Source organism: Rhinatrema bivittatum, chromosome 3 (assembly GCF_901001135.1).
Source record: "Rhinatrema bivittatum chromosome 3, aRhiBiv1.1, whole genome shotgun sequence".
In the NCBI taxonomy this organism is placed as follows: Eukaryota; Metazoa; Chordata; class Amphibia; order Gymnophiona; family Rhinatrematidae; genus Rhinatrema; species Rhinatrema bivittatum.
The window spans coordinates 108,149,447-108,176,721 of record NC_042617.1 but is presented as its reverse complement, the minus strand read 5'-3'; the positions used below and the strand labels follow the sequence as shown (position 1 = coordinate 108,176,721).

At 38.8% G+C, this 27,275-nt stretch overlaps 1 protein-coding gene across 1 annotated transcript in view; it reads left to right on the top strand.

The window, feature by feature from the left end:
• Positions 1-27,275, top strand: part of KIF16B (kinesin family member 16B) — a 742,061-nt gene that overhangs the window by 522,155 nt on the left and 192,631 nt on the right. The window contains 1 exon segment of the mRNA XM_029596778.1: positions 25,412-25,465. Coding sequence (XP_029452638.1) covers positions 25,412-25,465 — 54 coding nt within the window.

The window sequence follows — 27,275 nt, the reverse complement described above, 5'->3', positions numbered from 1 at the left end:
CAGGCGCGAACAAAAGTACGCGATCGCGCAAATTTAGAAAATCTACCCCATATTGTTTATTGTTAATTTATATTTCGAATGTTCCTATAAAATCTCTCTTTCTCTATCCTTCCTACTGCTGTCCTCTCTCCTCCTTCTTTGCTGCTCCCCCTTCCCCATCCCTGTTTATTGTATTTCACTCTCTTGTTAATTTGTTACAATGTAAACCGGCATGATGTTCCGACGAATGCTGGTATATAAAAATCAAATAAATAAATAAATAAGAAACGGATCATATGTAATCATCTATTTTGTAAAGCATTACACAGTCCAAAAAACGTTTTTAAAATTGTTATGAATGCAAATAAAAGATTCATTTCCCTTAGAATAGAATGTTGAAGCTGTGCTGACCCGACATAACGTTGTGTTTTGAGGCAAGAGAAGCTCTGCATCAGGGGTTCCATACTGCAATGATGTTTCACAATTAAAGTTTATTGGTAGTTGGAAACTTTCATTAGCAGTCGATATAGCACAAAATATTCAGTGAAACAGCAGCATTATTGAATATATATCCAGCTATCTTAAATTTAGCCGGATACGTTTAACTGGCTAACTTTAGGACTACTCTACAGCATGACCAGAGTTAGCCGGATAACTTATCTAGCTAACAACTCAGTCCTAGAATGCCCCAAGTTATCCAGCTAAAATTTAGCTGGCTAATGAGTTAACCAGCTAAAATTTATCTGATTAAGTGGTGGAAATATTGAAAAGTTTACATTTAGCCAGGTATCTCACAGGTTGGCTAAATGCCAATGAATATGGACCCATATCTATCTATCTCTATATCTATATATATATAATAAATTACTAATAAGAACATAAGAAAATGCCATACTGGGTCAGACCAAGGGTCCATCAAGCCCAGCATCCTGTTTCCAAAAGTGGCCAATCCAAGCCATAAGAACCTGGCAAGTACCCAAAAACTAAGTCTATTCCATGTAACCATTGCTAATGGCAGTGGCTATTCTCTAAGTGAACTTAATAGCAGGTAATGGACTTCTCCTCCAAGAACTTATCCAATCCTTTTTTAAGCACAGCTATACTAACTGCACTAACCACATTCTCTGGCAACAAATTCCAGAGTTTAATTGTGCGTTGAGTAAAAAAGAACTTTCTCCGATTAGTTTTAAATGTGCCCCACGCTAACTTCATGGAGTGCCCCCTAGCCTTTCTACTATCCGAAAGAGTAAATAACCGATTCACATCTACCCATTCTAGACCTCTCATGATTTTAAACACCTCTATCATATCCCCCTCAGTCGTCTCTTCTCCAAGCTGAAAAGTCCTAACCTCTTTAGTCTTTCCTCATAGGGGAGTTGTTCCATTCCCCTTATCATTTTTGTAGCCCTTCTCTGTACCTTCTCCATCGCAATTATATCTTTTTTGAGATGCGGCGACCAGAATTGTACACAGTATTCAAGGTGCGATCTCACCATGGAGCGATACAGAGGCATTATGACATTTTCCGTTTTATTCACCATTCCTTTTCTAATAATTCCCAACATTCTGTTTGCTTTTTTGAGTGCCGCAGCACACTGTACTGACGATTTCAATGTGTTATCCACTATGACACCTAGATCTCTTTCTTGGGTTGTAGCACCTAATATGGAACCCAACATTGTGTAAATATAGCATGGGTTATTTTTCCCTCTATGCATCACCTTGCACTTATCCACCTTAAATTTCATCTGCCATTTGGATGCCCAATTTTCCAGTCTCACAAGGTCTTCCTGCAATTTATCACAATCTGCTTGTGATTTAACTACTCTGAACACTTTTGTGTCATCTGCAAATTTGATTATCTCACTCGTATTTCTTTCCAGATCATTTATAAATATATTGAACAGTAAGGGTCCCAATACATATCCCTGAGGCACTCCACTGTCCACTCCCTTCCACTGAGAAAATTGCCCATTTAAACCTACTCTCTGTTTCCTGTCTTTTAGCCAGTTTGCAATCCACGAAAGGACATCGCCACCTATCCCATGACTTTTTACTTTTCCTAGAAGCCTCTCATGAGGAACTTTGTCAAACGCCTTCTGAAAATCCAAGTATACTATATCTACCGGTTCACCTTTATCCACATGTTTATTAACTCCTTCAAAAAAGTGAAGCAGATTTGTGAGGCAAGACTTGCCCTGGGTAAAGCCATGCTGACTTTGTTCCATTAAACCATGTCTTTCTATATGTTCTGTGATTTTGATGTTTAGAACACTTTCCACTATTTTTCCTGGCACTGAAGTCAGGCTAACCGGTCTGTAGTTTCCCGGATCGCCCCTGGAGCCCTTTTTAAATATTGGGGTTACATTTGCTATCCTCCAGTCTTCAGGTACAATGGATGATTTTAATGATAAGTTACAAATTTTTACTAATAGGTCTGAAATTTCATTTTTTAGTTCCTTCAGAACTCTGGGGTGTATACCATCCGGTCCAGGTGATTTACTACTCTTCAGTTTGTCAATCAGGCCTACCACATCTTCTAGGTTCACCGTGATTTGATTCAGTCCATCTGAATCATTACCCATGAAAACCTTCTCCATTACGGGTACCTCCCCAACATCCTCTTCAGTAAACACTGAAGCAAAGAAATCATTTAATCTTTCCACGATGGCCTTATCTTCTCTAAGTGCCCCTTTAACCCCTCGATCATCTAACGGTCCAACTGACTCCCTCACAGGCTTTCTGCTTCGGATATATTTTAAAAAGTTTTTACTGTGAGTTTTTGCCTCTACAGCCAACTTCTTTTCAAATTCTCTCTTAGCCTGTCTTATCAATGTCTTACATTTAACTTGCCAATGTTTATGCTTTACCCTATTTTCTTCTGTTGGATCCTTCTTCCAATTTTTGAATGAAGATCTTTTAGCTAAAATAGCTTCTTTCACCTCCCCTTTTAACCATGCCGGTAATCGTTTTGCCTTCTTGCCAACCTTTCTTAATGTTTGGAATACATCTGGACTGTGCTTCTAGAATGGTATTTTTTAACAATGACCACGCCTCTTGGACATTTTTTTACTTTTGTAGCTGCTCCTTTCAGTTTTTTTCTAACAATTTTTCTCATTTTATCAAAGTTTCCCTTTTGAAAGTTTAGCACGAGAGCCTTGGATTTGCACACTGTTCCTTTTCCAGTCATTAAATCAAATTTGATCATATTATGATCACTATTGCCAAGCGGCCCCACCACCGTTACCTCTCTCACCAAGTCCTGTGCTCCACTGAGAATTAGATCTAAAATTGCTCCCTCTCTCGTCGGTTCCTGAACCAATTGCTCCATAAAGCTATCATTTATTCCATCCAGGAACGTTATCTCTCTAGCGTGACCCGATGATACATTTACCCAGTCTATATTGGGGTAATTGAAGTCTCCCATTATTACTTCTCTACCAATTTGGTTAGCTTCCCTAATTTCTCTTAGCATTTCACTGTCCATCTCACCATCTTGACCAGGTGGATGGTAGTATACCCCTATCACTGTAGTCGTCCCTGACACACAAGGGATTTCTACCCATAAAGATTCAATTTTGTATTTAGTCTCATGCAGGATGTTTATCCTGTTGGACTCTATGCCATCCCGGACATAAAGTGCCACACCTCCTCCCGAGTGCTCCTCTCTGTCATTGCGATATAATTTGTACCCCGGTATAGCACTGTCCCATTGGTTATCCTCTTTCCACCATGTCTCTGAGATGCCAATTAAGTCTATGTCATCATTTACTGCTATACATTCTAATTCTCCCATCTTACTTCTTAGACATCTGGCATTAGCATACATTAATATTACTTCTAGAACACTTGATTATTTATCTCTACTGCCTCATTAGCTTATATATAGTCAAAACAAAGACAGAAAAAATTATTTTTAATTTAATAGTCCCACCTAATTGTAAAATACACTCCTATTTATGAGGAACAAAATAATTTTCTAATAATCTAAAAATATCTTTTATTCTCTTACTATTTATTCCACCATTTTAGTACAAAAATACAAAAGTACATACAGTAGTATCAATTCACAATTCATTAAAACCACCTTTAAAAAAAAAAAGGTTTTTTGAGCAGAACCAAGAATCTCAATAATGTCCATTTCATTCTTCCAGGACAATATCATAAGAATATCAATCTTCAAACTCTGACTATTCCAAACCTTCTTCTATTGTACTTGAGGTTTATCTTCAAAACCTTTTTGAAGTTACCGTAATCTTCAAACCCCGACATGGAGGCCCTGATGTTTCACTGCCAAATGGCTTCATCAGGGGGAGAGTAAGATCAAATCACATAAAACTGATAGTCATTCATTCCCCATAGATTCAAAACTCGTTCACATTGTATATTTCAAAGACTGACATCGTTTCATGAATCCCAGCCTTCCTCTTCATTCCATGTTACCAAAAGAATTTTTTCAAATGGAGGTTTGAAGATTAACTTCAAAAAGGTTTTGAAGATAAACCTCAAGTACAATAGAAGAAGGTTTGGAATAGTCATCAGAGTCTAAAGATTGATGTTCTTATGATATTGTCCTGGAAGAATGAAATGGACATTATTGAGATTATTGGTTCTACTCCAAAAAAAAATTTTTTTTGAAAGGTGGTTTTAATGAATTATGAATTTATACTATTGTATGTACTTTTGTATTTTTGTACTAAAATGATGGAATAAATAGTAAGAGACTAAGACATTTTTTGAGTATTAGAAAATGTTTTTTGTTCCTCATAAATAGTGTGTGTGTATATATATACATATATATATATATGTGTGTGTGTGTATAAAATATACAACAGCTTGAGATTGTGTTGCTTTATCAAGGGGGAAAAAAGTGTATGCATCCAATTTCAGGAGAATCATTGGTAATTATCGATAGCCTTATTGAGAGTTCATTGTTGTCTACTATTACTTTTTATTTGGCAGTGTACTGTTGGATTTATTACATACATTCTACATGCATATATATATGTTCTGAAAAGAATTGAAAGATTGCATAACAGGATACAATATTATCAATGTGTTCCAGTCTCTGAATCACAGTAGATTTCAACATCTATTCATCCATACCAGACGAGAACATCTTTAATAGGTAATATAAGTTAATGTATCCCATCTGTCTTTTCACTCACATATACGATCCAGTAGCAAACTAGCATATTCGATAACTGCTCACTAATAGCCCTTTCAGTGATATTAATCAGCAGGTAATTTAGCATTGCAGTGATCTGAGAGTGCAGTATTAGACTTCAGGGTGTTTTTTATTTGGTTGAAATCTGGCTTTTTATAGCTGTGTGCATGTATATTATATAGATGGAAAAAATAAAACTGATGTTACATCTGCTAATGAACAAGAAAAATGTGACTGCAAGGTGTGTGATCTCTGTATGTTTTAGCATGTATTTATTTTAAGATGTGCTTTTGTGTCTATTATATACTTAATATGTGAGTTGAAACATTTTTCAAAGACTCAGACTTTGCAAACTATATCAGTTATGGTACAGTTATTTCAGATTCTTTCTAAACTGCTTGGTTGACGCTGGTAGCAGAGAAAAAATACTGCATAATCTAGCCATGGAGGGTTGTCATGAGTTTTAGTCATAGCTAATCAAAGTAGACAAATCAAATTAGTAAAATATGTGTGACTGCAGAGTCATACAGGTGAATCATGTGACCCCTATCACATGTGCTAACTGAGAGATTCCAGAGCTTTTAGCAAAATCTTCTAGGCATATGTGGAATTTTCCAGGCACTTATAACCTCTGTTGCTGAAACTGCCTCACTACTTTCAAGAATTTAGTTAGCTCAAATTATTTTTTCCCTCTTAGTTACTCTTACGGGCCTATCTATTAAGCAGTTTTCCATACATACAAAATAGGAAACAACCCCTTTAAATGCATCAGGCTGTTTTTTATGTTTTCAACATGTTCAAATTTGTATTTAAATTTTTTTTTTTTTTTTGTGAACTAGTGCATTACCTGCAAAAATAACCATTTTCTTCTAGTGGTTCTGCAGTGTCTTTGGCCCAAATAGACCCACTTTTTCATCACAAAGTCTCTCCCTCAAAATTTCTTTTTACTACATCAATTTTTCTTACAATGGCAGAACAGCAAACTGAGGGGATCATTCTCTAATGCTATCACACACGATAGCTCGGGGCGGCACCGGGGGCCGACGCTGCGGACACATCGCTGGTGGCGAAAGGTAAGAATCCTTATTGCCGCCAGTGATCGCACTGCAGAGGTGCGATCGCTGCCGGCTATCGCAGGACCTCCCCCCCCCCCCTGTCCCCTGCGACCTTAGAGAATCCAGACCTGTAGTTCCTAGGAGGCTGTGGCTATCTTCTCATGATAAGACTGTCCTTCTCTTGAGCTCTTCTCCTGCCTGAAGCAGTGAGAATTTTTCTCATACTTAAACTGTTTCTTTCCTCAGATCTTCCCATGGTGGAATGCTTCCTTTCCTTAGGTCCTGTGAGATTCTCCATTTTTTTCTCTTTTTGCAGGACCTGAAGCAGTGAGACACTGCTGAAGTTGGCTGTACCCACTGCTGATGTCATCAGCTAGCTGGCTGCTAAAATAGCAGCCTGACATAGGAACTAAACCAGCTGAAGCTTAGTTTCCAAATGTTTCTATGATTCTATGCTTTTTATAGCTGTGTGCATGTATATTATATAGATGGAAAAAATAAAACAGAAAAAAACAAAACAAACAATTCACAGACTTTCTTTTGTTAGATTGACTTCTATTAAACACAAGACTTTTACTTATTTGCACCTGCATTGTGGAATTCAAACCTTATCAAAATACATTTGTAAGAAAATTGTCTTGCATTGGAAAATGTTTTAAAAACCTGGTTATTTTCACAGGTTTTTAGATAATTGTTTTTATTGAGCATTTGTCTTAGACTGGAGATGCTTAGTAGTTTAGGGGATCTTGGTTTATCTTTATTTTTTATCTAGAAATAGGTTTAACATCTATTCATTTATTTCCTATTTGGAAATAAGCTAACAATTAAGCCTATTCTATAATATTTTAATTTGGGATTTTATTTATGTATTTAAGAAACTTATACCGCAAACTTCCAAGTAATTTAGTGTTCAGAGCACTTTACAAGATATGTACAAAAAATATATAAAATACCATAAAAATAACTAAATATGCATTTCAAGCATTATCCTAGCCAAATGTCTCCTGAAAAAGTATCTCCTTCAATTCTTTTCTAAACATCCTGATATCTGCTTCTTTACGCATTTGTAATGGGAGTGCATTCCAACCAGTGGGGTAATATAGGAGAATGCCCTAGCTCTTGTTTTCTGTAATATGTACTCTTTGTGGTAGGGAACTATTAATAATTCTTGATCTATTGATCTTAAAAAACATACTGGCATGTATTTAACTAATTTAGCTTGAAGGAGACATGGTGACGCTCCATGTATCAATTTAAAAACTATTACTATTAATCAAAATTGCATTCTAAACCTAATAGGTTTGATAATTACTGTTATGTTGTTATTTTTGTATTCATTATAATTATTTGCTTGTTTTATACTTTGTGACTCATGATGGGCTTTTTTTGAAAGTGTGTTTGGTAAAATTTAATAAATAATTTTAAACTGTATCCAAAGGGCTCGCAGAAAATCTTTCTCACAGGTCATCATATCAAGTGTTACAAGTGCTTGGATGAAGGCCATAACATTTCTGAGAGCCAGATCTGTGCAAAGAAAACAGTTCAAATCTGGGAGGAAATGCCTATTTCTCTATTATGAGTAAATCTAACTCAAACTCGCCTCAAAGCCCAAGGCAATAACCCAGGATGCTAACTATGGTTGCACTGTTAGCCAGGATCTGTACATTATGCAGATTTTATGCAGAGGAGGATCTGTGCATTAAAAACAGTTCAAGCCTGTGAAGAAATGCTTTGCGTCTACTTCTCTGTTATGAGTAAGTCCAGCACAAGCTGGCCTTAATGCCTAAGGCAATGGCCTAGGATGCTGACCACAGTTACACTGGTGGTAACCATATCTCACCAGAGATGGGTCCTCATCCTCTTTGTCACCTTGCTTTCAGGATAAGCCCAGGAGCCAAGACAAATCTCATTCTCCAGTCATAAAGGCTCAAAGTAACAGACATGTGAAATGAGAAAACATCAAGTCTTGATTGTGTGTACAACTCCAAAGGCCTCAGATGGGACAGTTACCCTACCCTTAAAATAGCCTCCATGTCTTCCTATATTAAGGATGAGCTGCACCAGTCTCCCAAGAGTTAACATCAGGGCTTCTAGATTTGCCTCCAAATGGCCATCAAGGATTTCTAATCCTCAACTAGTCCTACTCTGATGATATCTCTATTAAAGTTCACGGCACAAATAGATAAGATGTTTTTTCAGGCTTTAGACCTAAGATACATTAAGCCTCATGTCAGTGACTTCCCTAGGGCATGAGCTCAAGACTGTATTGGGAAGTATAAGTATCAGAACATTTTCCAGTTCTGCATAGCTGACTTGCACACCCTTTGAATGGAAGTGTCTTAGGGCTCAATACTTTGACCATAAAATCAAAGTAGTAGCTCTAAACCCCCACTGCTTTCAGCCAAATACAGAGTCAAGTTTTTGACTGGTCCAGATAACATAGTCTTCAGTTCATGTGCTAGAAACTGTGGGGCAGATTTTCAAAGCCCTACGCGCGTAAATCCAGGAGGATTTACTCACGTAGTGGGTTCGAGCGCCGGGCCTATTTTCAAAAGCCCCGGTGGTGCACATAAAGCCTCGGGACATCTGTATGTCCCTGGGCTTTTCTGAATGGGCAGGCAGGGAGCGTGTTGGGGTGGGGCAGATGGTCCAGGGGCGTGGCTGGGCGGTCCGGGGAATGGTCTGGGAGGCGTGGCCGAGGACTCTGGCACAGCGGCCCTTTGCTGCTGTGCTGGGGGATCGTGCGCCGGCATTTGGCCGGCGCGCGCAAGTTACGCCTGCCTCTGGCAGGCCTAACTTCCACAACAAAGGTACGGGGGGGTTCGGGCTGGTGGGGGCGGGACAGGTAGGGGAAGGGAGGGTAAGGTGGGGGGGAGGAAAGTTACCTCCCTCGTTGAAAGCCAGATGGTCTCCCCGAGGGCTCAGCACACAAGGTGCACTAGTGTGCACCCCCTTGCGCGCGCCTACCCCTGCGCGCACATGTTATAAAATCAGGCGTACATTTGTGTGTGTCGGGTAGCGTGCACAAATGTAGGCCACGCGCATAACTTTTAAAATCTGCCCCTGTGTGTTCTTGTGGGGTAGGTTTAGCTAAGGTTTTATTGGTCACTTAAAATCTAAGATAGCTGGGTCCTCTGGATTGTCAAGGATGGTTCCAAATCAAAGCTTTGTGAAATTATTCCAGATTATCTACCCTAATATGCATTCAAGTTATCATAGCACAGGAGTTACTCAGCTCAGAAAGATCTACCTCTTTCAGGCCTGAGAGATCAAACGTGCGATAACAGGAAAAAGTTAGCTTATACTCCAAATATTTTCTGCTTCATTTGAAGCCTAGTGGGTTCAGACCCATCATAGGCTGTGGAACCTAAACACATTCATAATAGGGGAGAGGTTCAATATTATTTCCTTAAGCATCTTCTTCCCAATTCTACATCAAAGAGCTATTAGAAAGACTTATATAAACACCCAGAGATACATCCAAACCACAAGAAGTATTTCAGATTTGTGCTAGTAGCTCAACACTTCCATAATAGTGTTCTGCCTTTTGGCCTAACTTCAGCTCTGTGGTTCTTCACCAAATGTCTATCATCATAAGTTACTTACACAGTCTGTATTTACTTACACACAGTGTAAGTGTTTTCCCCTATTTGGGCTAATCAAGGGAACATCTCAGACCAGGATGATCAAATTGATTAAGATCAGCATTCAGGTGCTGTAATCACTAGGATTAATCATCAACCTACACAAGTATATTCTGAGCCCGGTTCCTTGATGAGTTAATACAGGCTATTCTAGACATAACTCAGCCTAAGGATTCCTGCCTGATAGTGTTTATGACAATGTGGCTGCAGCAGGGAAAATAACTCAGCATCAGTAGATGACATAGTCCATGTTCAGAATGCTGAACCTCATGACCAAGACTGTCATATGACTCGCATGGCATGTCTGCAAATGAAACAAGTCCAGTGGATATTAAGAGGTCAATATTTAGTAAGCTGGCAAGCGGGAAAGTTAAGCACACAGTTATGCATTGAACTTCATCCAAATATTCAACTGAACTTATTTATTTATTTAGTTATTTATTTCGGATTTTTATATACCGACATTCTCAATACAAGTATCGAATCAGGTCGGTTTACATAGAACAATAACTGTCGCAATAAAGGCGTTACATTAAACAGCGTTTCTTAACATATATTTTCTTAACATATCACATATAAATATAACTATAAATACAACTTAAATATAAGTATAAATACAACTTAACTTAAATATAAATACAACTTGAATATTACATAAACAATAATAATAATGATGATAATAACTCGTCGACAGGACGAAGATCAATATCAGGAATGTTTAAAGCGTGAATAAATATCTTGAATAATTGGAGGGATAGTCTAAATTGTGATGTGAGGGTACATATACCTTGTTGAAATGCAACATGTCCCGCGTGACATGCTCCTTTCGCTGCGAAGATGAAGGCCTGTTGCAAGCTGTTCGCGGCCAAAAGGGAAGGCCCTCATGTGCGGTGAACGGCACACGCAGGACGCGCTACGTTCACGGCATGCTGGTGAGAGAGAATGTGTGACTGAGAGAGGGGAGGGGAGGGTGAGAGCATGGGAGGTAAGAGAGCGTGGGGGGATGTCGGTGAGAGAGAATGTGTGTGTGAGAGAGGGGAGGGTGAGAGCATGGGAGGTAAGAGAGCGTGGGGGAGATGTCGGTGAGAGCGAATGTGTGTGTGAGAGAGGGGAGGGGGGGTGAGAGACAGCATGGTTGGTAAGAGGGTGTGGGGGATGCTTGAGTGTAGATTTCAGAGAGGGAGCCTATATGAGGGGAGGGAAGGGTGAGAGAGCAGGAGGGTGTAAGAGAGGGAGGTGGGGGGGGATGCTTGAGTGTGGGTTTCAGAGAGAGGGAGCCTATATAAGGAGATTGTGAAGGAGTGTGTATGTATGTGTGAGATTGGGAGCTCGTGTGTATGAAAAAGGCATTGTGTGTATGTGAGGGTGCTAGCCTGTGTGAAGGGATTGTGTGTATGTGTGAGACAGAACCTGTGTGAAGGGGTGCGTGAGAGAGAGACAGGTAGCCTGTGTGGGGATGTATGTGTGAGAGAGAAAGGGAGCTTGTGTGGGTGTGTATGCAAGAGAGAGGGAGCCTGTATGAGGGGATGTGTGTGTGTGTGTGTATTAGAGGGAGCATGTGTGTAAGAGAGGTAGGGACAGAGGGAGCCTGTGTGAGGGGCAGTGCCTAGAACGGGGTCAAACTCTGGGACTGGCAATGGAGTGGAAGGGGTTGAGCCTAGAGGTGGAGGGGGAGAGAATCTGGCAGGTAGGGGAGTTAGAGCCTGAGAGGGAAAGTGGCCAGGGGAGTAGGGAGAGCGAGTGGAAGGGACACTCTTACAGTGAATTTCTAGGGAAATTCTGCTCAAAATATTTAAAATTCTGCATCTTTAAATAATAACTTTTTTCTGTATTAATTTAAAATGTAATTACTTAAAGACAATCATGTAAATTGTGTTATTTTGACTAATATAAAGTTTGCAGAATTTTCAGTTTTTATGCGCAGAAATTTCAGTTTTTGTGCGCAGAATTCCCCCAGGAGTAAATATCATAGAAACATAGAAATGGCAGCAGAAAAGGACCAAATGGCCCATCCAGTCTGCCCAGCAAGCTTATGGTAGTATCTGCCACGCCATACAAGTCACTCCTATACTTATCAGTTTCCCAGACCATCAAGTCAGGACCCTTGTTGGGTGCTGTTTGGGTCCAATTTCCTGTCACTTCTTGCCATTGAAGCAGAGATCAATGTTGGAGTTACATCAAAAGTTTCAGGCTTATTGGTTAAGGGTAATAGCCACATCAGCAAGTTTACCCCCATGCTTATTTGGTTTCCCAGATGAAAAATTCAGTGTTCTTGTTGGTTGCTGTCCGAATCTAATTCCTTTTTTCTTTTTTTCTCCCTGCTGTTGAAGCAGAGTGCAATGATGGGGTTGCATCAACAGTATGAAGAATTACTGGTTAAGGGTAGTAACCACCGTACCAGCAAGTTCCCTCCATGCACTCTTTTCTTCATTTCTGTTTTCTAGCCTTTAGGGATCCACAGTGTTTATCCCATGTCTCTTTGAATTCTTTCACTGTTTTTGTTTTCATCACCTCTTCTGGAAGGGCATTCCAGGCATCCATCACCCTCTCCATGAAGAAATATTTCCTGATGTTGGTTCTGAGTCGTCTTCCATGGAGTTTCGTTTGGTGAACCGTTTTTCTACTGATTACTTTCCAATGGAAAAGGTTTGTTGTTGACTGCGTATCATTAAAACCTTTCAGGTATCTGAGGGTCTGTATCATATCTCCCCTGTACCTCCTGTCCTCCAGGGTATACATATTTAGATCCTTCAACCTCTTCTCATATGTCATTTGATAGAGATCACACCCCCCCCCCCCCCCCCATCATTTTGGTCGTCCTTCTCTGGACTGCCTCCATCCTGTCTCTGTCCCTTGTGAGGTACGGTCTCCAGAACTGAACATATAGGATTCCAGGTGAGGCCTCACCAAGGACCTGTACAAGGGGATTATCACCTACTTTTTCTTACTGGTTATTCTTCTCTCCATGCAGCCCAGCATTCTTCTGGCTTTAGCTATCGCCTTGTCATTGCTTCACCATTTTCAGATCACTAGACTCCATCACCCCAAGGGCTCTCTTCGTCTGTGCACAACAGCCCTTTGCCACCCCATCACATACTGCTCTTTTAGCTTACCGCACCCAGATGCATGACTCTGCACTTCTTGGCATAGAATCCCAGCTGCCATATTTTCGACCATTGTTAAAGCTTCCTTAAATCGTGTCTCATTCTCTCTACTCCTTCTAGCGTGTCCACTCTGTTGCCAATCTTAGTATCATCCACAAATAGACAAACTTTACCTTCTATCCCTTCCGCAATGTCGCTCACAAAAGACATTGAACACAGCCGGTCTCAACACCGATCCTTGGGGCACTCCTCTTAACACTGTTCTCTCTTCACAGAAGGTTCCATTTACCATCTCATGCTGTCTTCTATCCTTCCACCAGTTTGTAATCCATGCCAGCATCTTGGCCTTCACCCCCAAGCTTCTCATTTTATTCACAAGCCTCCTATGCTGGACCGTATCAAAAGCTTTGCTGAAATCCAAGTAGATTACATCGAGCGCTCTTCATCGATTCAATTCTTTAGTCACCCAATTAAAAGAATCAATCAGATTTATCTGACAGGACTTCCCCTAGTAAATCCATGCTGCCTCGGGCGCAGCAATCCTCATGACTGTAGATAGTTCACTATCCTTTCCTTCAGCAGAGTCTCTTTAATTTTCCCACCACCGAGGTGAGGATAATCAGCCTGTAGTTTCCAGCTTCCTCTCTGCTACCACTCTTGTGGAGAGGGACCACCATCGCTCTTCTCCAATCTCTCAGCACCACACCTGTTTCCAGGGATCTATTGAACAGGTCATGCAGTGGGCCTGCCAGCACATTTCTGAGTTCCCTCAGTATCCTGGGATGAATCTCATCCGGCTCCATGGTCTTGTCCATTTTCAGTTTGCCTAGCTCTTCCCATACATTCTCTTCTGTAAATGGAATTTCATCTACCCCATCTCCATCTATGGTCAACTAGGACTGGTCCTTCTCCAGGGTCTTCTTTAGTGAATACCAAACTGAAGTATTTAATATTTCCACCATTTCTTCATCTCTCTCCACACATTGCTCCTTGTCACCTTTTAATTTCACTATACCACTTCGGGCCTCTTCTTTCTCTGATATATCTGAAAAATGTTTTGTCTTCTCTCTTTACCTCTTTGGCAATTTTCTCTTCCACTTGACTTTTTTGCTTTCCTGATTTCTTTTTTTGTCTCCCTCATTGTTAACAGATTTCTTCCTTGTGTTCCTTTTTTTGAGATCCTTTATACTTCTCGAATGCTGTTCTTTTTGCCTTAATTTTTTCAGCCAGCTCCTTAGAGAACCAGATCGGTTTCTTTTTCCTCTTACTTTTCTTTACTTTCCTAACATATAGATTTGTTGCCTTTGTAATAGCTCATTTTAATTTGGCCCACTGTTGTTCCACCTCATCCATTTTCTCCCAGTTTTCCAGCTTTTCATACAGGTACATTCCCATTTTGACAAAATCCGTATTTGTGAAATTCAAAACTCGGATATTTGTATGGCTTCCCTGTATTCTATTCGCAATATTGAACCATACTGTCTGATGATCACAACGGCACAGGTGAGCCCCTACCTGTACATCATAGACATTATCCTTATTAATGAGCACTAGATCAAGGATCTCACCCTCCCTCGTGGGTTCCATTACCATTTATTTGAGCAAAGCACCTTGAAAAGGCATCCACTATCTCTATTTTTTGTAGATTCTGCAGATGGGATGCTCCAATCTACATCCAGCAGATTAAAATCTCCAACAAGCAACAATTCTCCCTTCTTTCCCAAGTTTTGGGTTTAGAACATAAGAAATTGCCATGCTGGGTCAGACCAAGGGTCCATCAAGCCCAGCATCCTGTTTCCAACAGAGGCCAAAACCAGGCCACAAGAACCTGGCAATTTCCCAAACACTAAGAAGAACCCATGCTACTGATACAATTAATAGCAGTGGCTATTCCCTAAGTATAATTGATTAATAGCCATTAATGGACTTCTCCTCCAAGAACTTATCCAAACTTTTTTTGAACCCAGCTACACTAACTGCACTAACCACATCCTCTGGCAACAAATTCCAGAGCTTTATTGTGCATTGCGTGAAAAAGAATTTTCTCCGATTAGTCTTAAATGTGCTACTTGCTAACTTCATGGAATGCCCCCTAGTCCTTCTATTATTTGAAAGTGTAAATAACCGAGTCACATCTATTCGTTCAAGACCTCTCATGATCTTAAAGACCTCTATCATATCCCCCCCTCAGCCGTCTCTTCTCCAAGCTGAACAGCCCTAACCTCTTCAGCCTTTCCTCATAGGGGACCTGTTCCATCCCATTTATCATTTTGGTTCCCCTTCTCTGTACCTTCTCCATCGCAACTATATCTTTTTTGAGATGTGGCAACCAGAATTGTACACAGTATTCAAGGTGCGGTCTCACCATGGAGCGATACAGAGGCATTATGACATCTTCCGTTCTATTAACCATTCCCTTCCTAATAATTCTTAACATTCTATTTGCTTTTTTGACTGCTGCAGCACACTGAGCCGACAATGTTAAAGTATTATCCACTATGATGCCTAGTTCTTTTTCCTGGGTGGTAGCTCCTAATATGGAACCTAACATCGTGTAACTACAGCAAGGGTTATTTTTCCCTATATGCAACACCTTGCACTTGTCCACATTAAATTTCATCTGCCATTTGGATGCCCAATCTTCCAGTCTTGCAAGGTCCTCCTGTAACTTATCACAGTCTGCTTGTGATTTAACTACTGTGAATAGTTTTGTATCATCCGCAAATTTGATAGCCTCACTCGTCGTATTCCTTTCCAGATCATTTATATATATATTGAAAAGCACCGGTCCAAGTACAGATCCCTGAGGCACTCCACTATTTACCCTTTTCCACTGAGAAAATTGACCATTTAATCCTACTCTCTGTTTCCTGTCTTCTTTTTTTTTTTTTTCTCTTTTAATTTACTATTGCTTAAAATAAAAACTAAATTCAAAATTCAAGTTTTATTTGCTGTTACATAAAGCCACAAAAGTTTTACAATTTTAAGTTAAAAGATTTGACTCTCAAAGCATAGTAAATATGTACACAATATACAAAAATTTCTGCCTTTAAAGAAATCTCTCTCCAGACTTAGGCCCCCTCTTGTGTTTGAGTAAAAAAGTTTCCTGTCTTTTAACCAGTTTGTAATCCATGAAAGGACATCGCCTCCTATCCCATGACTTTTTAGTTTTCGTAGAAGCCTCTCATGAGGGACTTTGTCAAACGCCTTCTGAAAATCCAAATACACTACATCTATCGGTTCACCTTTATCCATATGTTTATTAACCTCTTCAAAAAAATGAAGCAGATTTGTTAAGCAAGACTTCCCTTGGGTAAATCCATGTTGACTGTGTCCCATTAAATCATGTCTTTCTATATGCTGTACGATTTTGATCTTGAGAATGGTTTCCACTATTTTTCTTGGCACTGAAGTCAGGCTCACTGGTCTATAATCGCCCCTGGAGCCTTTTTTAAATATTGAGGTTACATTGGCCACCCTCCAGTCTTCAGGTATAATGGATGATTTTAATGATAGGTTACAAATTTTAACTAATAGATCAGAAATTTCATTTTTTAGTTCCTTCAGAATCCTAGGATGCATACCATCCGGTCCAAGTGATTTGCTACTCTTTAGTTTGTCAATCTGGCCTACTACATCTTCCAGGTTCACAGTGATTTTGTTCAGTTCGTCTGACTCATCACCCCTGAAAACCATCTTCGGAACTGACATCCCAACATCCTCATTAGTAAACGCGGAGGCAAAGAATTCATTTAGTCTTTCTGCAATGGCCTTATCTTTCCTAAGAGCCCCTTTAACCCCTCTGTCATCTAATGGTCCAACCGACTCCCTCACAGGTTTCTTGCTTTGGATATATTTAAAAAAGTTTTTATTATGAGTTTTTACCTCTATGGCCAACTTCATTTCAAATTCTCTCTTCACCTGTCTTATCAATGTTTTACACTTACCTTGACAATGCTTATGTTTTATCCTATTTTCTTCAGATGGATCCTTCTTCCAATTTTTGAAGGATGTTTTTTTGGCTAAAATAGCCTCTTTCACCTCACCTTTTAACCATGATGGTTATCGTTTTGCCTTCCTTCCACCTTTCTTAATGCGCGGAATAAATATGGACTGCGCCTCTAGGATTGTATTTTTAAACAATGTCCAAGCCTGTTGAACACTTTTAACCTTTGCAGCTGCACCTTTCAGATTTTTTCTAACTATTTTCCTCATTTTATCAAAGTTTCCCTTTTTAAAATTTAGTGTGAGAGCTGCAGATTTACTTATTGTCCCCCTTCCAGTTATTAGTTTAAATTTGATCATGTTATGATCACTGTTGCCAAGTGGCCCCACCACCGTTACTTCTCTCACCAAATCTTGCGTTCCACTAAGAATTAAATCTAAAATAGCTCCCTCTCTTGTTGGTTCCTGAACCAATTGCTCCATGAAGCAATCATTTATTACATCCAGGAACTTTGTCTCTAGCAAGTCCTGATGTTACATTTACCCAGTCAGTATTGGGGTAATTGAAATCTCCCATTATTATTGCACTGCCAAATTGCTTTCCTGATTTCTCTTAGCATTTCATCATCTGTCTGACCATTTTGTCCAGGTGGACGGTAGTATACTTTTATCACTATACTCTTATCACTCGATATATATACTCTATCACGTCTCTGTCCAGTTCATCCGTTTGGATTAGAGGCCTGTAGATCACACCAGTAAAAATGGAAGCACCATCTTCTCTTTTTCAGATGGTCCATAAAGCTTCTTCTTTACCCCACATCCCTTGCAAGTCAGTTGCTTGGATATTGTTTTGACATACAGAGCTACTCCTCCCCCTTTTCTGTCTTCTCTGTCCTTAACAAGTTATAGCCTGGGATGGTTGCATCCAAATTTATGAGACTCCGTGAACCATGTCTCCGTAACAGCAACAGTGCCTAAGTCCGCCTCCATCTTTAGGGCCTGCAGGTCTAGGATCTTATTGTCCAATCTACGAGCATTTGTTGTCATAGCTTTCCAATTTTTCTCCCCTGATTTGTTGCACTTCCTAGACATCTGTTCTGCTTTTCTGAGCTGATTGATTTTATTTTCTCCTCCCACTTCAATTTCATTGGCCATCTCCTGTCACCCCCATTCTTTAGTTTAAATGACTGATAATATATTGTCTTAATTTATCACTTATCATTTCCTCCTGCTACAGACAAATGTAGGCCATCCTTATCATATAGCCTTTTACTATTCCATACATGACCCCAGCCTCCAATGTATCCAAAACCACATTCTGTACACCAGATTTTGAACCAGGATTTGAAATTATTTATATGGCATAGCTTTTCTTTTCCCTTTCTATGATCAGGCAATACTTCTGAAAAGGCAATAGTCTTTGCAGTGTGTCTTGTCTTATCTATCCTAGATTTTGGAAATCTGTTTGTAATTCATGGAAATAATTTCTGTTGAGATCATTGAACCCCAGATGGATAATAACACTGATATCAAAGTTCCTACTTTCTTCTTCAATGACTTGGACTATCTGGTTTGAATTTCTGTTAGCTGAGGATCCTGGAAGTCATTTAACTGTTGTAAGAACATAAGAACATGCCATACTGGGTCAGACCAAGGGTCCATCAAGCCCAGCATCCTGTCTCCAACAGTGGCCAATCAAGGCCATAAGAACCTGACAAGTACCCAAAAACTAAGTCTATCCCATGCTACTGATGCTAGAAATAGCAGTGACTATTTTCTAAGTCAACTTAATTAATAGTAGATAATGGATTTCTCCTCCAAGAACTTACCCAATCCTTTTTTTAAACCCAGCTACACTAACTGCACTAACCACATCCCCTAGCAACAAATTCCAGAGTTTAATTGTGCGTTGAGTGAAAAAGAACTTTCTCCGATTAGTTTTAAATGTGCCACATGCTAACTTTGAGTGTCCCCTATTCCTTCTATTATCCAAAAGAGTAAATAACCGATTCACATTTACCCATTCTAGACCTCTCATGATTTTAAACACCTCTATCATATCCCCCCTCAGCCATCTCTTCTTCAAGCTTGAACAGTCCTAACCTTTTTAGTCTTTCCTCATAAGGGAGCTGTTCCATCCCCTTTATCATTTTGGTCGCCCTTCTCCATCGCAACTATATCTTTTTTGAGAAAATGTGTTCCCAAATTGGTGCCTTTGATTGAGTTTCCCAGCAGAATCAGTTTTCTTTTATGACATTTGATTCTGTTGTAGGGCTTCTGGGTGCATTGGGAGACTTCACTTTTAGAAATCACTTCAAAATCTATTGTTGTGGTTTCTTCATTCTCCAATGCAGAAAAAGCATTTTTAGGCGTAACAGTGGGGAGAATGGTTATCTCTTCATCACAGACCCTATTCTGCCAGAACCCATTGTTATCCAATTGTTCCTGAGCTTTTGAATCTTGGATTTCTGACAAATCTGTGGGAATGGGGGTTGATGCACAGGATGTTGTAAAGTTGGGGAAGGTAGATGTCTATTTGTCACATTTTTGTTCTCCAAATATGTGGATGATTTATTACAACCAAGCGTCTTACAGATTCCATCATATATTAAGGATTCAGTGGATTTCATTAGATTGTTGACACAGATTGGAACAGTAGAAGAGGATTGGTAACTGCGGATATTGCCTCTCTTTATACTAAAATACAACAGGAGTCAGCAGTTCAGATTTTTCAGGGGGTGTTATCTCAATTAGATCTATCAGATAGCAAGAAGGATTTATTGGTTCAGTTGTCAGCTATAGTATTGAAAAACATTTTTTTCACTTTGGAGATAAATATTTTCATTAGGTAAAAGGAATTCTGATGGGGTTGCAATGACCTCATCAGTGGCCTGTCTATATGTGGCAGATTTTGAAGACCAATATATATATATATATATATATATATATATTGTCGTGGGCTCCTCCGGCTGGCTCCCCGGCGGGGCTTATTTTCTTCCTCCCAAGCTTTGCAGGCCCTCCAAGCCCGATAGCACGGCTGCAACTGCTGGTGTCCGCTGTAATCCTAGTGGCTCTGACAACCCTCCAATGTGGTTATTTGCAAGCCTTTCAAAACAGGCCCGGTTCCTTAACAGGGCTAGTCACTCTAGCCAGTACCCTTTTCAAGGTCCACACAAGTGGGGGAATAACAGTTTTCCCCCTCCCCCACAGGGCATGGTTAACAAACAAAACAAAACAACAAAGAATAGTTTAGTATTAGTTCCAGCTTATTCCTCTCTCTCTGTGTTGTGCAGTAATCCTTCTTCTATAGTCCCGTGACAGAAAAACTGCAACCTGGAACCTCTTTATCCAAATGTCTGCTGTCCGGCTTCCATCCTAGCCATGACAGCCCTGTTTGGGGATCCAGCACAACTCGCCACTTCTCCCCTACAGCTGTGCTATAAGTAATGTTTTACCTCTACCACACAGTCAGCACCTTCTTTAGTTAGTGCCTTTTTGGAGAAACAGGAGAGACAAACAATTTCCCCCCAACAGGTTTTTTTCTCAGTTCGGTGTCACATTACTTCTCCACTTACTCTATCTCCATGCTGGATAAAGAAGAGTCTTCTGTAGGCAGCTCCCAGTCCATCTCCTCCTCCTCCTCAGAGCAACTGCTCTCTTCCGTTTCCTCCTCACTCAGGGACACACCCTCTCCTTCCCACAGCATGGACTCAGCTGAATCTAATTCCCCCAGATCACCCTCAGCAGCCACCTCAGCCTCCTTCTGGTCACGAGCCTTCCCCTGCTGCTCTGGAACTCTGGGTATTGTAGTCCGTACAGGTTGTCTCAACACCTCCTGCTGTTTCCCCTTGGGATAGTTAGACAACTGTTTAATTTGGACCCTCTTACTGTCCTGCCGGGATAGGAGCTTGTTGCTCTTATCCTTACAATATATATATATATATATATATATATATATATATATATATATACATATATATCCTTCTAGTTTTTGGAGTGAGGTGGAGTGAGGTGGTCATGTGGAAATGATTCATCATGATGTTTTTTGTATTTTTTCAGGTACAACGTCACGTTTACAACAGTTTATTGTGTGGATTAATTCCTTGGATAGGAATCTTCAATTTGAGTTTCAAATCCAACAATCTCAGATACCTTTTTTGGATATGATATTGTATAAAAATGAAGGGGAGTTACAGACCACAATATATAGAAAGCAAACTGATAAAAATACTACATTGGATTTTTCAAATTTTCACCCCAGAAAAATAAAAGAAAATATTCCATCTGGTCAATTTTTAAGATTGCATTATTTATGTATTACTGTGGATGAGTATAAATTGCGGTCGCAAGAACTTTGATTGATTTTTGGAGCGAGTATATAAATATAAGGTTATCAGAAAAGCATACAAGAGAGCGTTGTATGCTAATCGGGAGAACCTTTAATTTACAGGCAATAAAGACCCATTGACAAGGTTTATTGGTGCATTACCTTTTTCCTGTCATTCTAATAACATTAAATCTATAGTTTTGCGCCATTGGTCCATTTTGGAAGGTAATGGATTGTTTAAGAGCTCACAAGTTTTTGCATTTAAAAAAATCGCTCATTACGGGATATGTTGATTTCCACAACTATTCCTATGGCAGAAGCTGAACAGCAGAATTTGGGCCAGCATAAATGTGGAAAATGTGGTGTTTGTTTGTATATGAGTCCAGTTCCTTACAAATTCCATTGACCAATTGCACATACGTATTACTGGATAGGTTTGATTGCTATACAACACAGGTAATATATGTGATTATTTGCCCATGCAAATGTATATTGGCCAGATGAGGCAGCCAGTTAGAGTAAGGATATTAGAACATCTTAGCTGTGTACAACATACAAGTAAGGAAAATGCACCACTGGTACAGCATTGGAAAACAGTTGGTCATGCGATTGAGGATTTGAGGTTTTGTGTCTTACTTAGGGTAAAATTGAATTGGAAGTAACATTTCCTGAGTCCTATTACAATGGTATATCTTTAATTGGAACACTGTAGAACCATGGGGTTTAAATCAGGATGTCGAATGGGGTTCATATTTATAGGAAATGACAGAAATACAAACCCTGCACTCTGGATAAAATCAGATCAGATGTAGTGATCAATACAAGGAGCAGTTGCTGAGCTATGCACAGCCGTAGCGTTTTCTGACTGCAGGAGAACGTCGGTATTAAATCATTTCAAGATTCTGTATTTGATCAGTTTGGCAATTTTGTCTTTTAGTTTGTTGGGTGAGTATTTCTCATGATAAAGCTGTCTATCTAAAAGGGTACACAATTTATGATATAATACTGATGTTGAGTTTTTAAGTATTGTGCAGTCAGAAATGGAGTGAGCAGCGAAAGTGGGCACCAGAGAGGGTCAGTGAGAAATAATAGTATTTGCCTTGAATAGGAGGCATGTATCAGAGTTTTCTATCAAGGTAAGCCCAGTGTTGGAAGCGGTACATTTTGCTGGCTATTTAGGATTAGGTTGTAACTAATGCTTGTATTTAATAAGAAGTGATTGGAACATGTGGCTTAGCAGACTACACATTGTGAGGTTTCAATGTAATGTGTTAATGATCCCCTAGATAGTTATCTGATATCCCCTGACAAAGCCATTGGTGAAACAAAGGCCTTTTGTTGGGTATACAAAAAGAACTGAGAGAGGGACATATGTAGAAATTTGTATGCTTGATGTGACCTCATTGAGATTCTTTGTTTTTTATATTGTTTTGTGATCTGAGAAGTGATATAATGTTTCAATGTTTGTTTTGAAACATAGGAGTGATACAATGTATTAGTGGAGGGTAATTTTGTGTTTTGAGCAATGATACAATGTATGTTGGTAACTATATTAAGGATATATTGTATTAGTATAGGTTATGCACCTTGGAAATTTAAGATGTGATTGTTTTAGGTACATGTATACTTTTATATTAATATTTTTTAATATTTGTAATACTTTAATGATTGATACAGGTATATTGTTTGTCACTTGTTCATACAATACCTGTTTTACCTTCTTTTTGTATAATTTACATGTCTTGTTCTACCAGAGCCCATTGTAAACCATTTTTTTCTGGGTTTCTGAAACTTCTGTGGGAGATGGGTGAGAGATACTGGGTGGGTCAAGGTTAATTCAAACCTGGAAAATTCCTCCCTTGGATGAATCAACTCCATTTTAATTGCAGACAGCTTAAGGCAAAAGGGACACCCTTTGATTCTCCAAACGATAGGCCTTGGGACATAAGCACCACAATTGTTGCATTGAATAAAAGACATTTTGTTAAATTATCTCTAAGTACGTAAAATCATATAGATAAGGTAAGGTAAAATGTAGGCTCTAGAAAGATTTTAATAGGTAATTGAAGTAAAATCTAACAGTATTAGTGTTAGGCAGTAAAGATTAATAGGTAGAATATCCTGAGATTGAGGACTAGATTTATATCAAGGAAGAGCTGATAGACTGTGAAATTACTTCATATTACCAAGAGTCCAGTTTGTTCTTACCATGGACCTCTCATTGTTAGTTTAAACAAATGAGCTCCTCTTGTTAACAGTCCATCTTTCAGTTCCCCTACTGACAAATTGTTCAATCTTGAAAGAGTCACTTTGAAGATTGAATGTCATTTGCATATGACACACCCTTCATCAAAATAAATGATTCATTGATGTGTGTGTGAGTAGATATGTATATCAGTTTTTAATTTTTAAAAATTCTGAAACAGACCTATTTGAGGTGCTTGAGGACTGTATTTTAGAACCATCAATCTGAATATAGAGAGGGGTATACATAGATAACTATGGTATATGATTTTAATCTCATTCAGCTTTTTCTCAGTTGCATTTGAAATTAATTTCTTTTAAAGTGCTTGAAAAAAGTGTGAAAAGCAGAATCTAAATGAAAAAAATAAAACTTCAAGCACATTTTATGTTTGGAACTGAATATGTTTGGAAATTCATTCACAGAAAAGCTGAATGACGTTTATACTGTTTTTACACATTTTATAGGTATGCTCTGCTGGGGCATGTATTCTTTATTGGCATATAAAGAAATGTAAGTCTTTCAAGTTGTGCTTTTATGATTTTTCAGTTGATCCCAGCATGATAGAGAGACATCTATTAAAGAAAGACATCTAACACATAACTATGAACTTCTGCTTACTCAATAGGAACAGCAGTTAGTTTTTATGCTGGGTATGCTGCAGTGGTAGCTCGCAGTTTCAAAATTTCAGCTGCATTAGTCTGTCAAAATGTATATTTTCAATCATGGGGAGCAAGTGTCTGTAATTCATAATATACACTGAAGCAGTAAAATGTGAAAGGTCAGTACAAATGAAGTACATTTTGCACAGTACCATCCACTAGAATGCATCGCACATGCATCTCTGTATTTGTTTGCATTTCTTTATTAACATTTAATTGCTGGGAACATAGCAAATCATATGACAACTTGGTAGTGATTATCACAGTATGGGTAATCAGCTCATGATTTTACATACTGTTCGGCTAAACAAAAAAGCCAGTATAGAATTTATACTGTATTACTACCTTAATTGTTTTTTCTATGTATATAACACTGTTCACTCAGTAAAAAAAATAAAATAAAAATTAGAAAGCTTTCTGACAGTGTCATCTCTTGCTCTGACCATACTCTTTCTGTTTGGACCTGAGGAAGGGAATGTTAATTTTTTAAAGGTAGTCAAGAAATGTACCACATTATACGTTTGTCTAACTTTTATTTCAAATGAACTAACATGACAATCATACTTCTTTATAAAATAAGGTTGGAAGGTCCTTGTCGTAAAGATCTTATACATTAAGTGAAAATTGATTACAGCAAAAAGAAAAGGGTACAGACAGGTTGCACTAAAGTATGTGAAGCTGTCTCATACAGTCACTGCATATGAAAGCTAACATTTTGAATGGGTTTAATAGCTTGTTAAGATCTTAACATTTTGCTGTTACAAGGTTTGTTGGCTTTAATACATTCTGTATTGCTTACCTTGTCATGTTTTTTATTTTCCTATTAATTATTTTCCTTAATTGATCCCTTTGCTTTCTCTCTACCTCCTGTGGCAGTCTTTTCCCTGTAAAAGGACCAATTTGTCTAAGGTAGAGAAACTCAATTTCTATATATTGATTGCCATGTCTGCATGTAGTTAACTTGCAGAGTCTGTGCTAATCATTTACATGTCTTATATATAACCCTCATATTTAAATAGTTTCTTCAGTAAAATTCATTTGTGTTTCAGATGTAATAAGATGTGCCCAGCAGCATAAAATCTCATTTGAGCAATGGTCAAGGGAACTATTTTCAGTTCTACAAAATTAAATTAAACTTTTTAAACTTGTATTAATCTAAAATATTCATAATGTCATCTAATGTAATATCTTTTCAAATGGGTTTCTTGATTTGTAGAATGAATTCCATTTTTTTCACTGTTCTTGAAGCATTAAACCTTTTTTTTTCCTTCTGGGATTTTTAGGCTTGAATTTGAAAGACAACAGCGAGAAGAACTGGAAAAATTGGAAAATAAAAGGTAAGGTTTAAAGATGACATACTAGTACAAACAGTATAGCAACATATTTTATATAATTTTCCTCAGCAGCTTCTGTTTGCAAAAACTATCAACTTGTACATACAGAGGGTCATTTTCAAAAAGATTTCTGTGGATAAAACAATGCTTTACCCATGGAAAGGGGCCTTTTGAAAATTGCCACCCTCTATGTCAGTAAAAGTACGTACATAATCTGACTACATGCCTACTTTTACCTGCAGTAGAAGGGAGTCATTTTGGAGAGTGGGGTTGTTGTGGCATTTTTAAATGCACACATACTTTTGCATTTTCAAAACTGTTCGGGTATGTTTACTTAGAAAAGTTACCCACACAAAATAGCAGGTGTGGGTACTTTCCTTTGGCAGTTTTCAAAGTGAAAGTATGTGCATACTTTCACTTTGAAAATTATTGGTCTAGAGCTTCCATTCTAGTGGAAAATGCTTGTGTGGATTATCTTATACCTTTGAAGTATTTTCATGTTTCTCTCATATCACCCCATCTTCTTCCTCTCATCTAAAATATACATGTGTAAGTGTTTAAGTCTCATCCTATGGCTTATGATGTACACATTGCATTATTTTAGTAGCCCTTCTCTGAACTACCTGTAAGCAGTCTGTAACCTTTTAGAGATATGGCCTCCAGAACTTGATAAACAACAGCTGGGTTTGATATGATAGAAACTTTCAAATACATCAAAGTTACTATCATTACATAAAAAGTAAATGTGGTGAGGGACAAGATGGCTGCTGACTGAGAAGCACACTTAGAGCCTCTCTCTTCGTTTTTCCTCTTTTCTTGAATTACCTTCTTTTCTAATGCCTCACACCAAGAGGAAAGCCAAATTGAGGGAGAATATTACCAGTTCTCCCTTGCTAGACTTGCTCTAACCCCGGATTGAGGGGTTCTTCGCCACACCACCAACATTAACTGGCCGTTGCAGAAGATAACAGTGAGTGGAAATCTCCTCTGCTGGCCAAAGAAATCTTTCTTAGCCCTGGAGCGCTGGCCATACCATTTCCCTCTCACCATGGAGTGCTGCTACCGTTGGACTTATTGTCGGCTCCCCGTGAGGTGAGTCGGGGAGCTTCGACTTTGTCATGGGAAGCCCTGTGTTTTTTTACACAATAGTGGCTTCGTTAATTGCTGAAAAGAACACCCCTGGCCCAGGGGTTATTGGAGTGAGCGTTTCTTTGCCTTTGACCCCTAACATCGGCCCCTCCTAATGGAAGGTGTGTTCCAGAGTAGAAGCAATGTGATGAACGTCTCAGTTGTTAAGCTTGAACTGAGTAAACCATCCGTGATTTCCTTAGAAGTTTTATGGAATGCTTTAGTGATTTTCGAAACTTCCATTTCTTCACTATCCAAGGTTATTTTGGATACCCATAACCGAGTTTGACTTAATTCCAATACGGTTTTGTGTCAGGAAACCAAGCTTTTAGCATTGGATACTCAGGTTCTTTCCCTGGAGAAAACTCAGCAAAATCTGGTTCAATCCGATTTGATATACTCCAAGAAGCTTGAGAATATTGAAAATACTTTGCAATCTCTTAACTGGAGAGTTCTAAATTTTCCTGTTATTAAATTGATTTCTCCTGCAGATTTGTTTAGAAATTATATTTCTCATATTCTGAAAATTCCAAATGCTGCGATGCCTATAATAACTAAGGCATATTATTTGCCTCAGGCTGAAGAAGTTCCCAGCGATAATTTGCCTTTGGATACTTCCTTGAACATTACGAATCTTTTGAAAATTCTCAGTCAACAGATATCTTGCAACAAGGAGCTTTGCTTG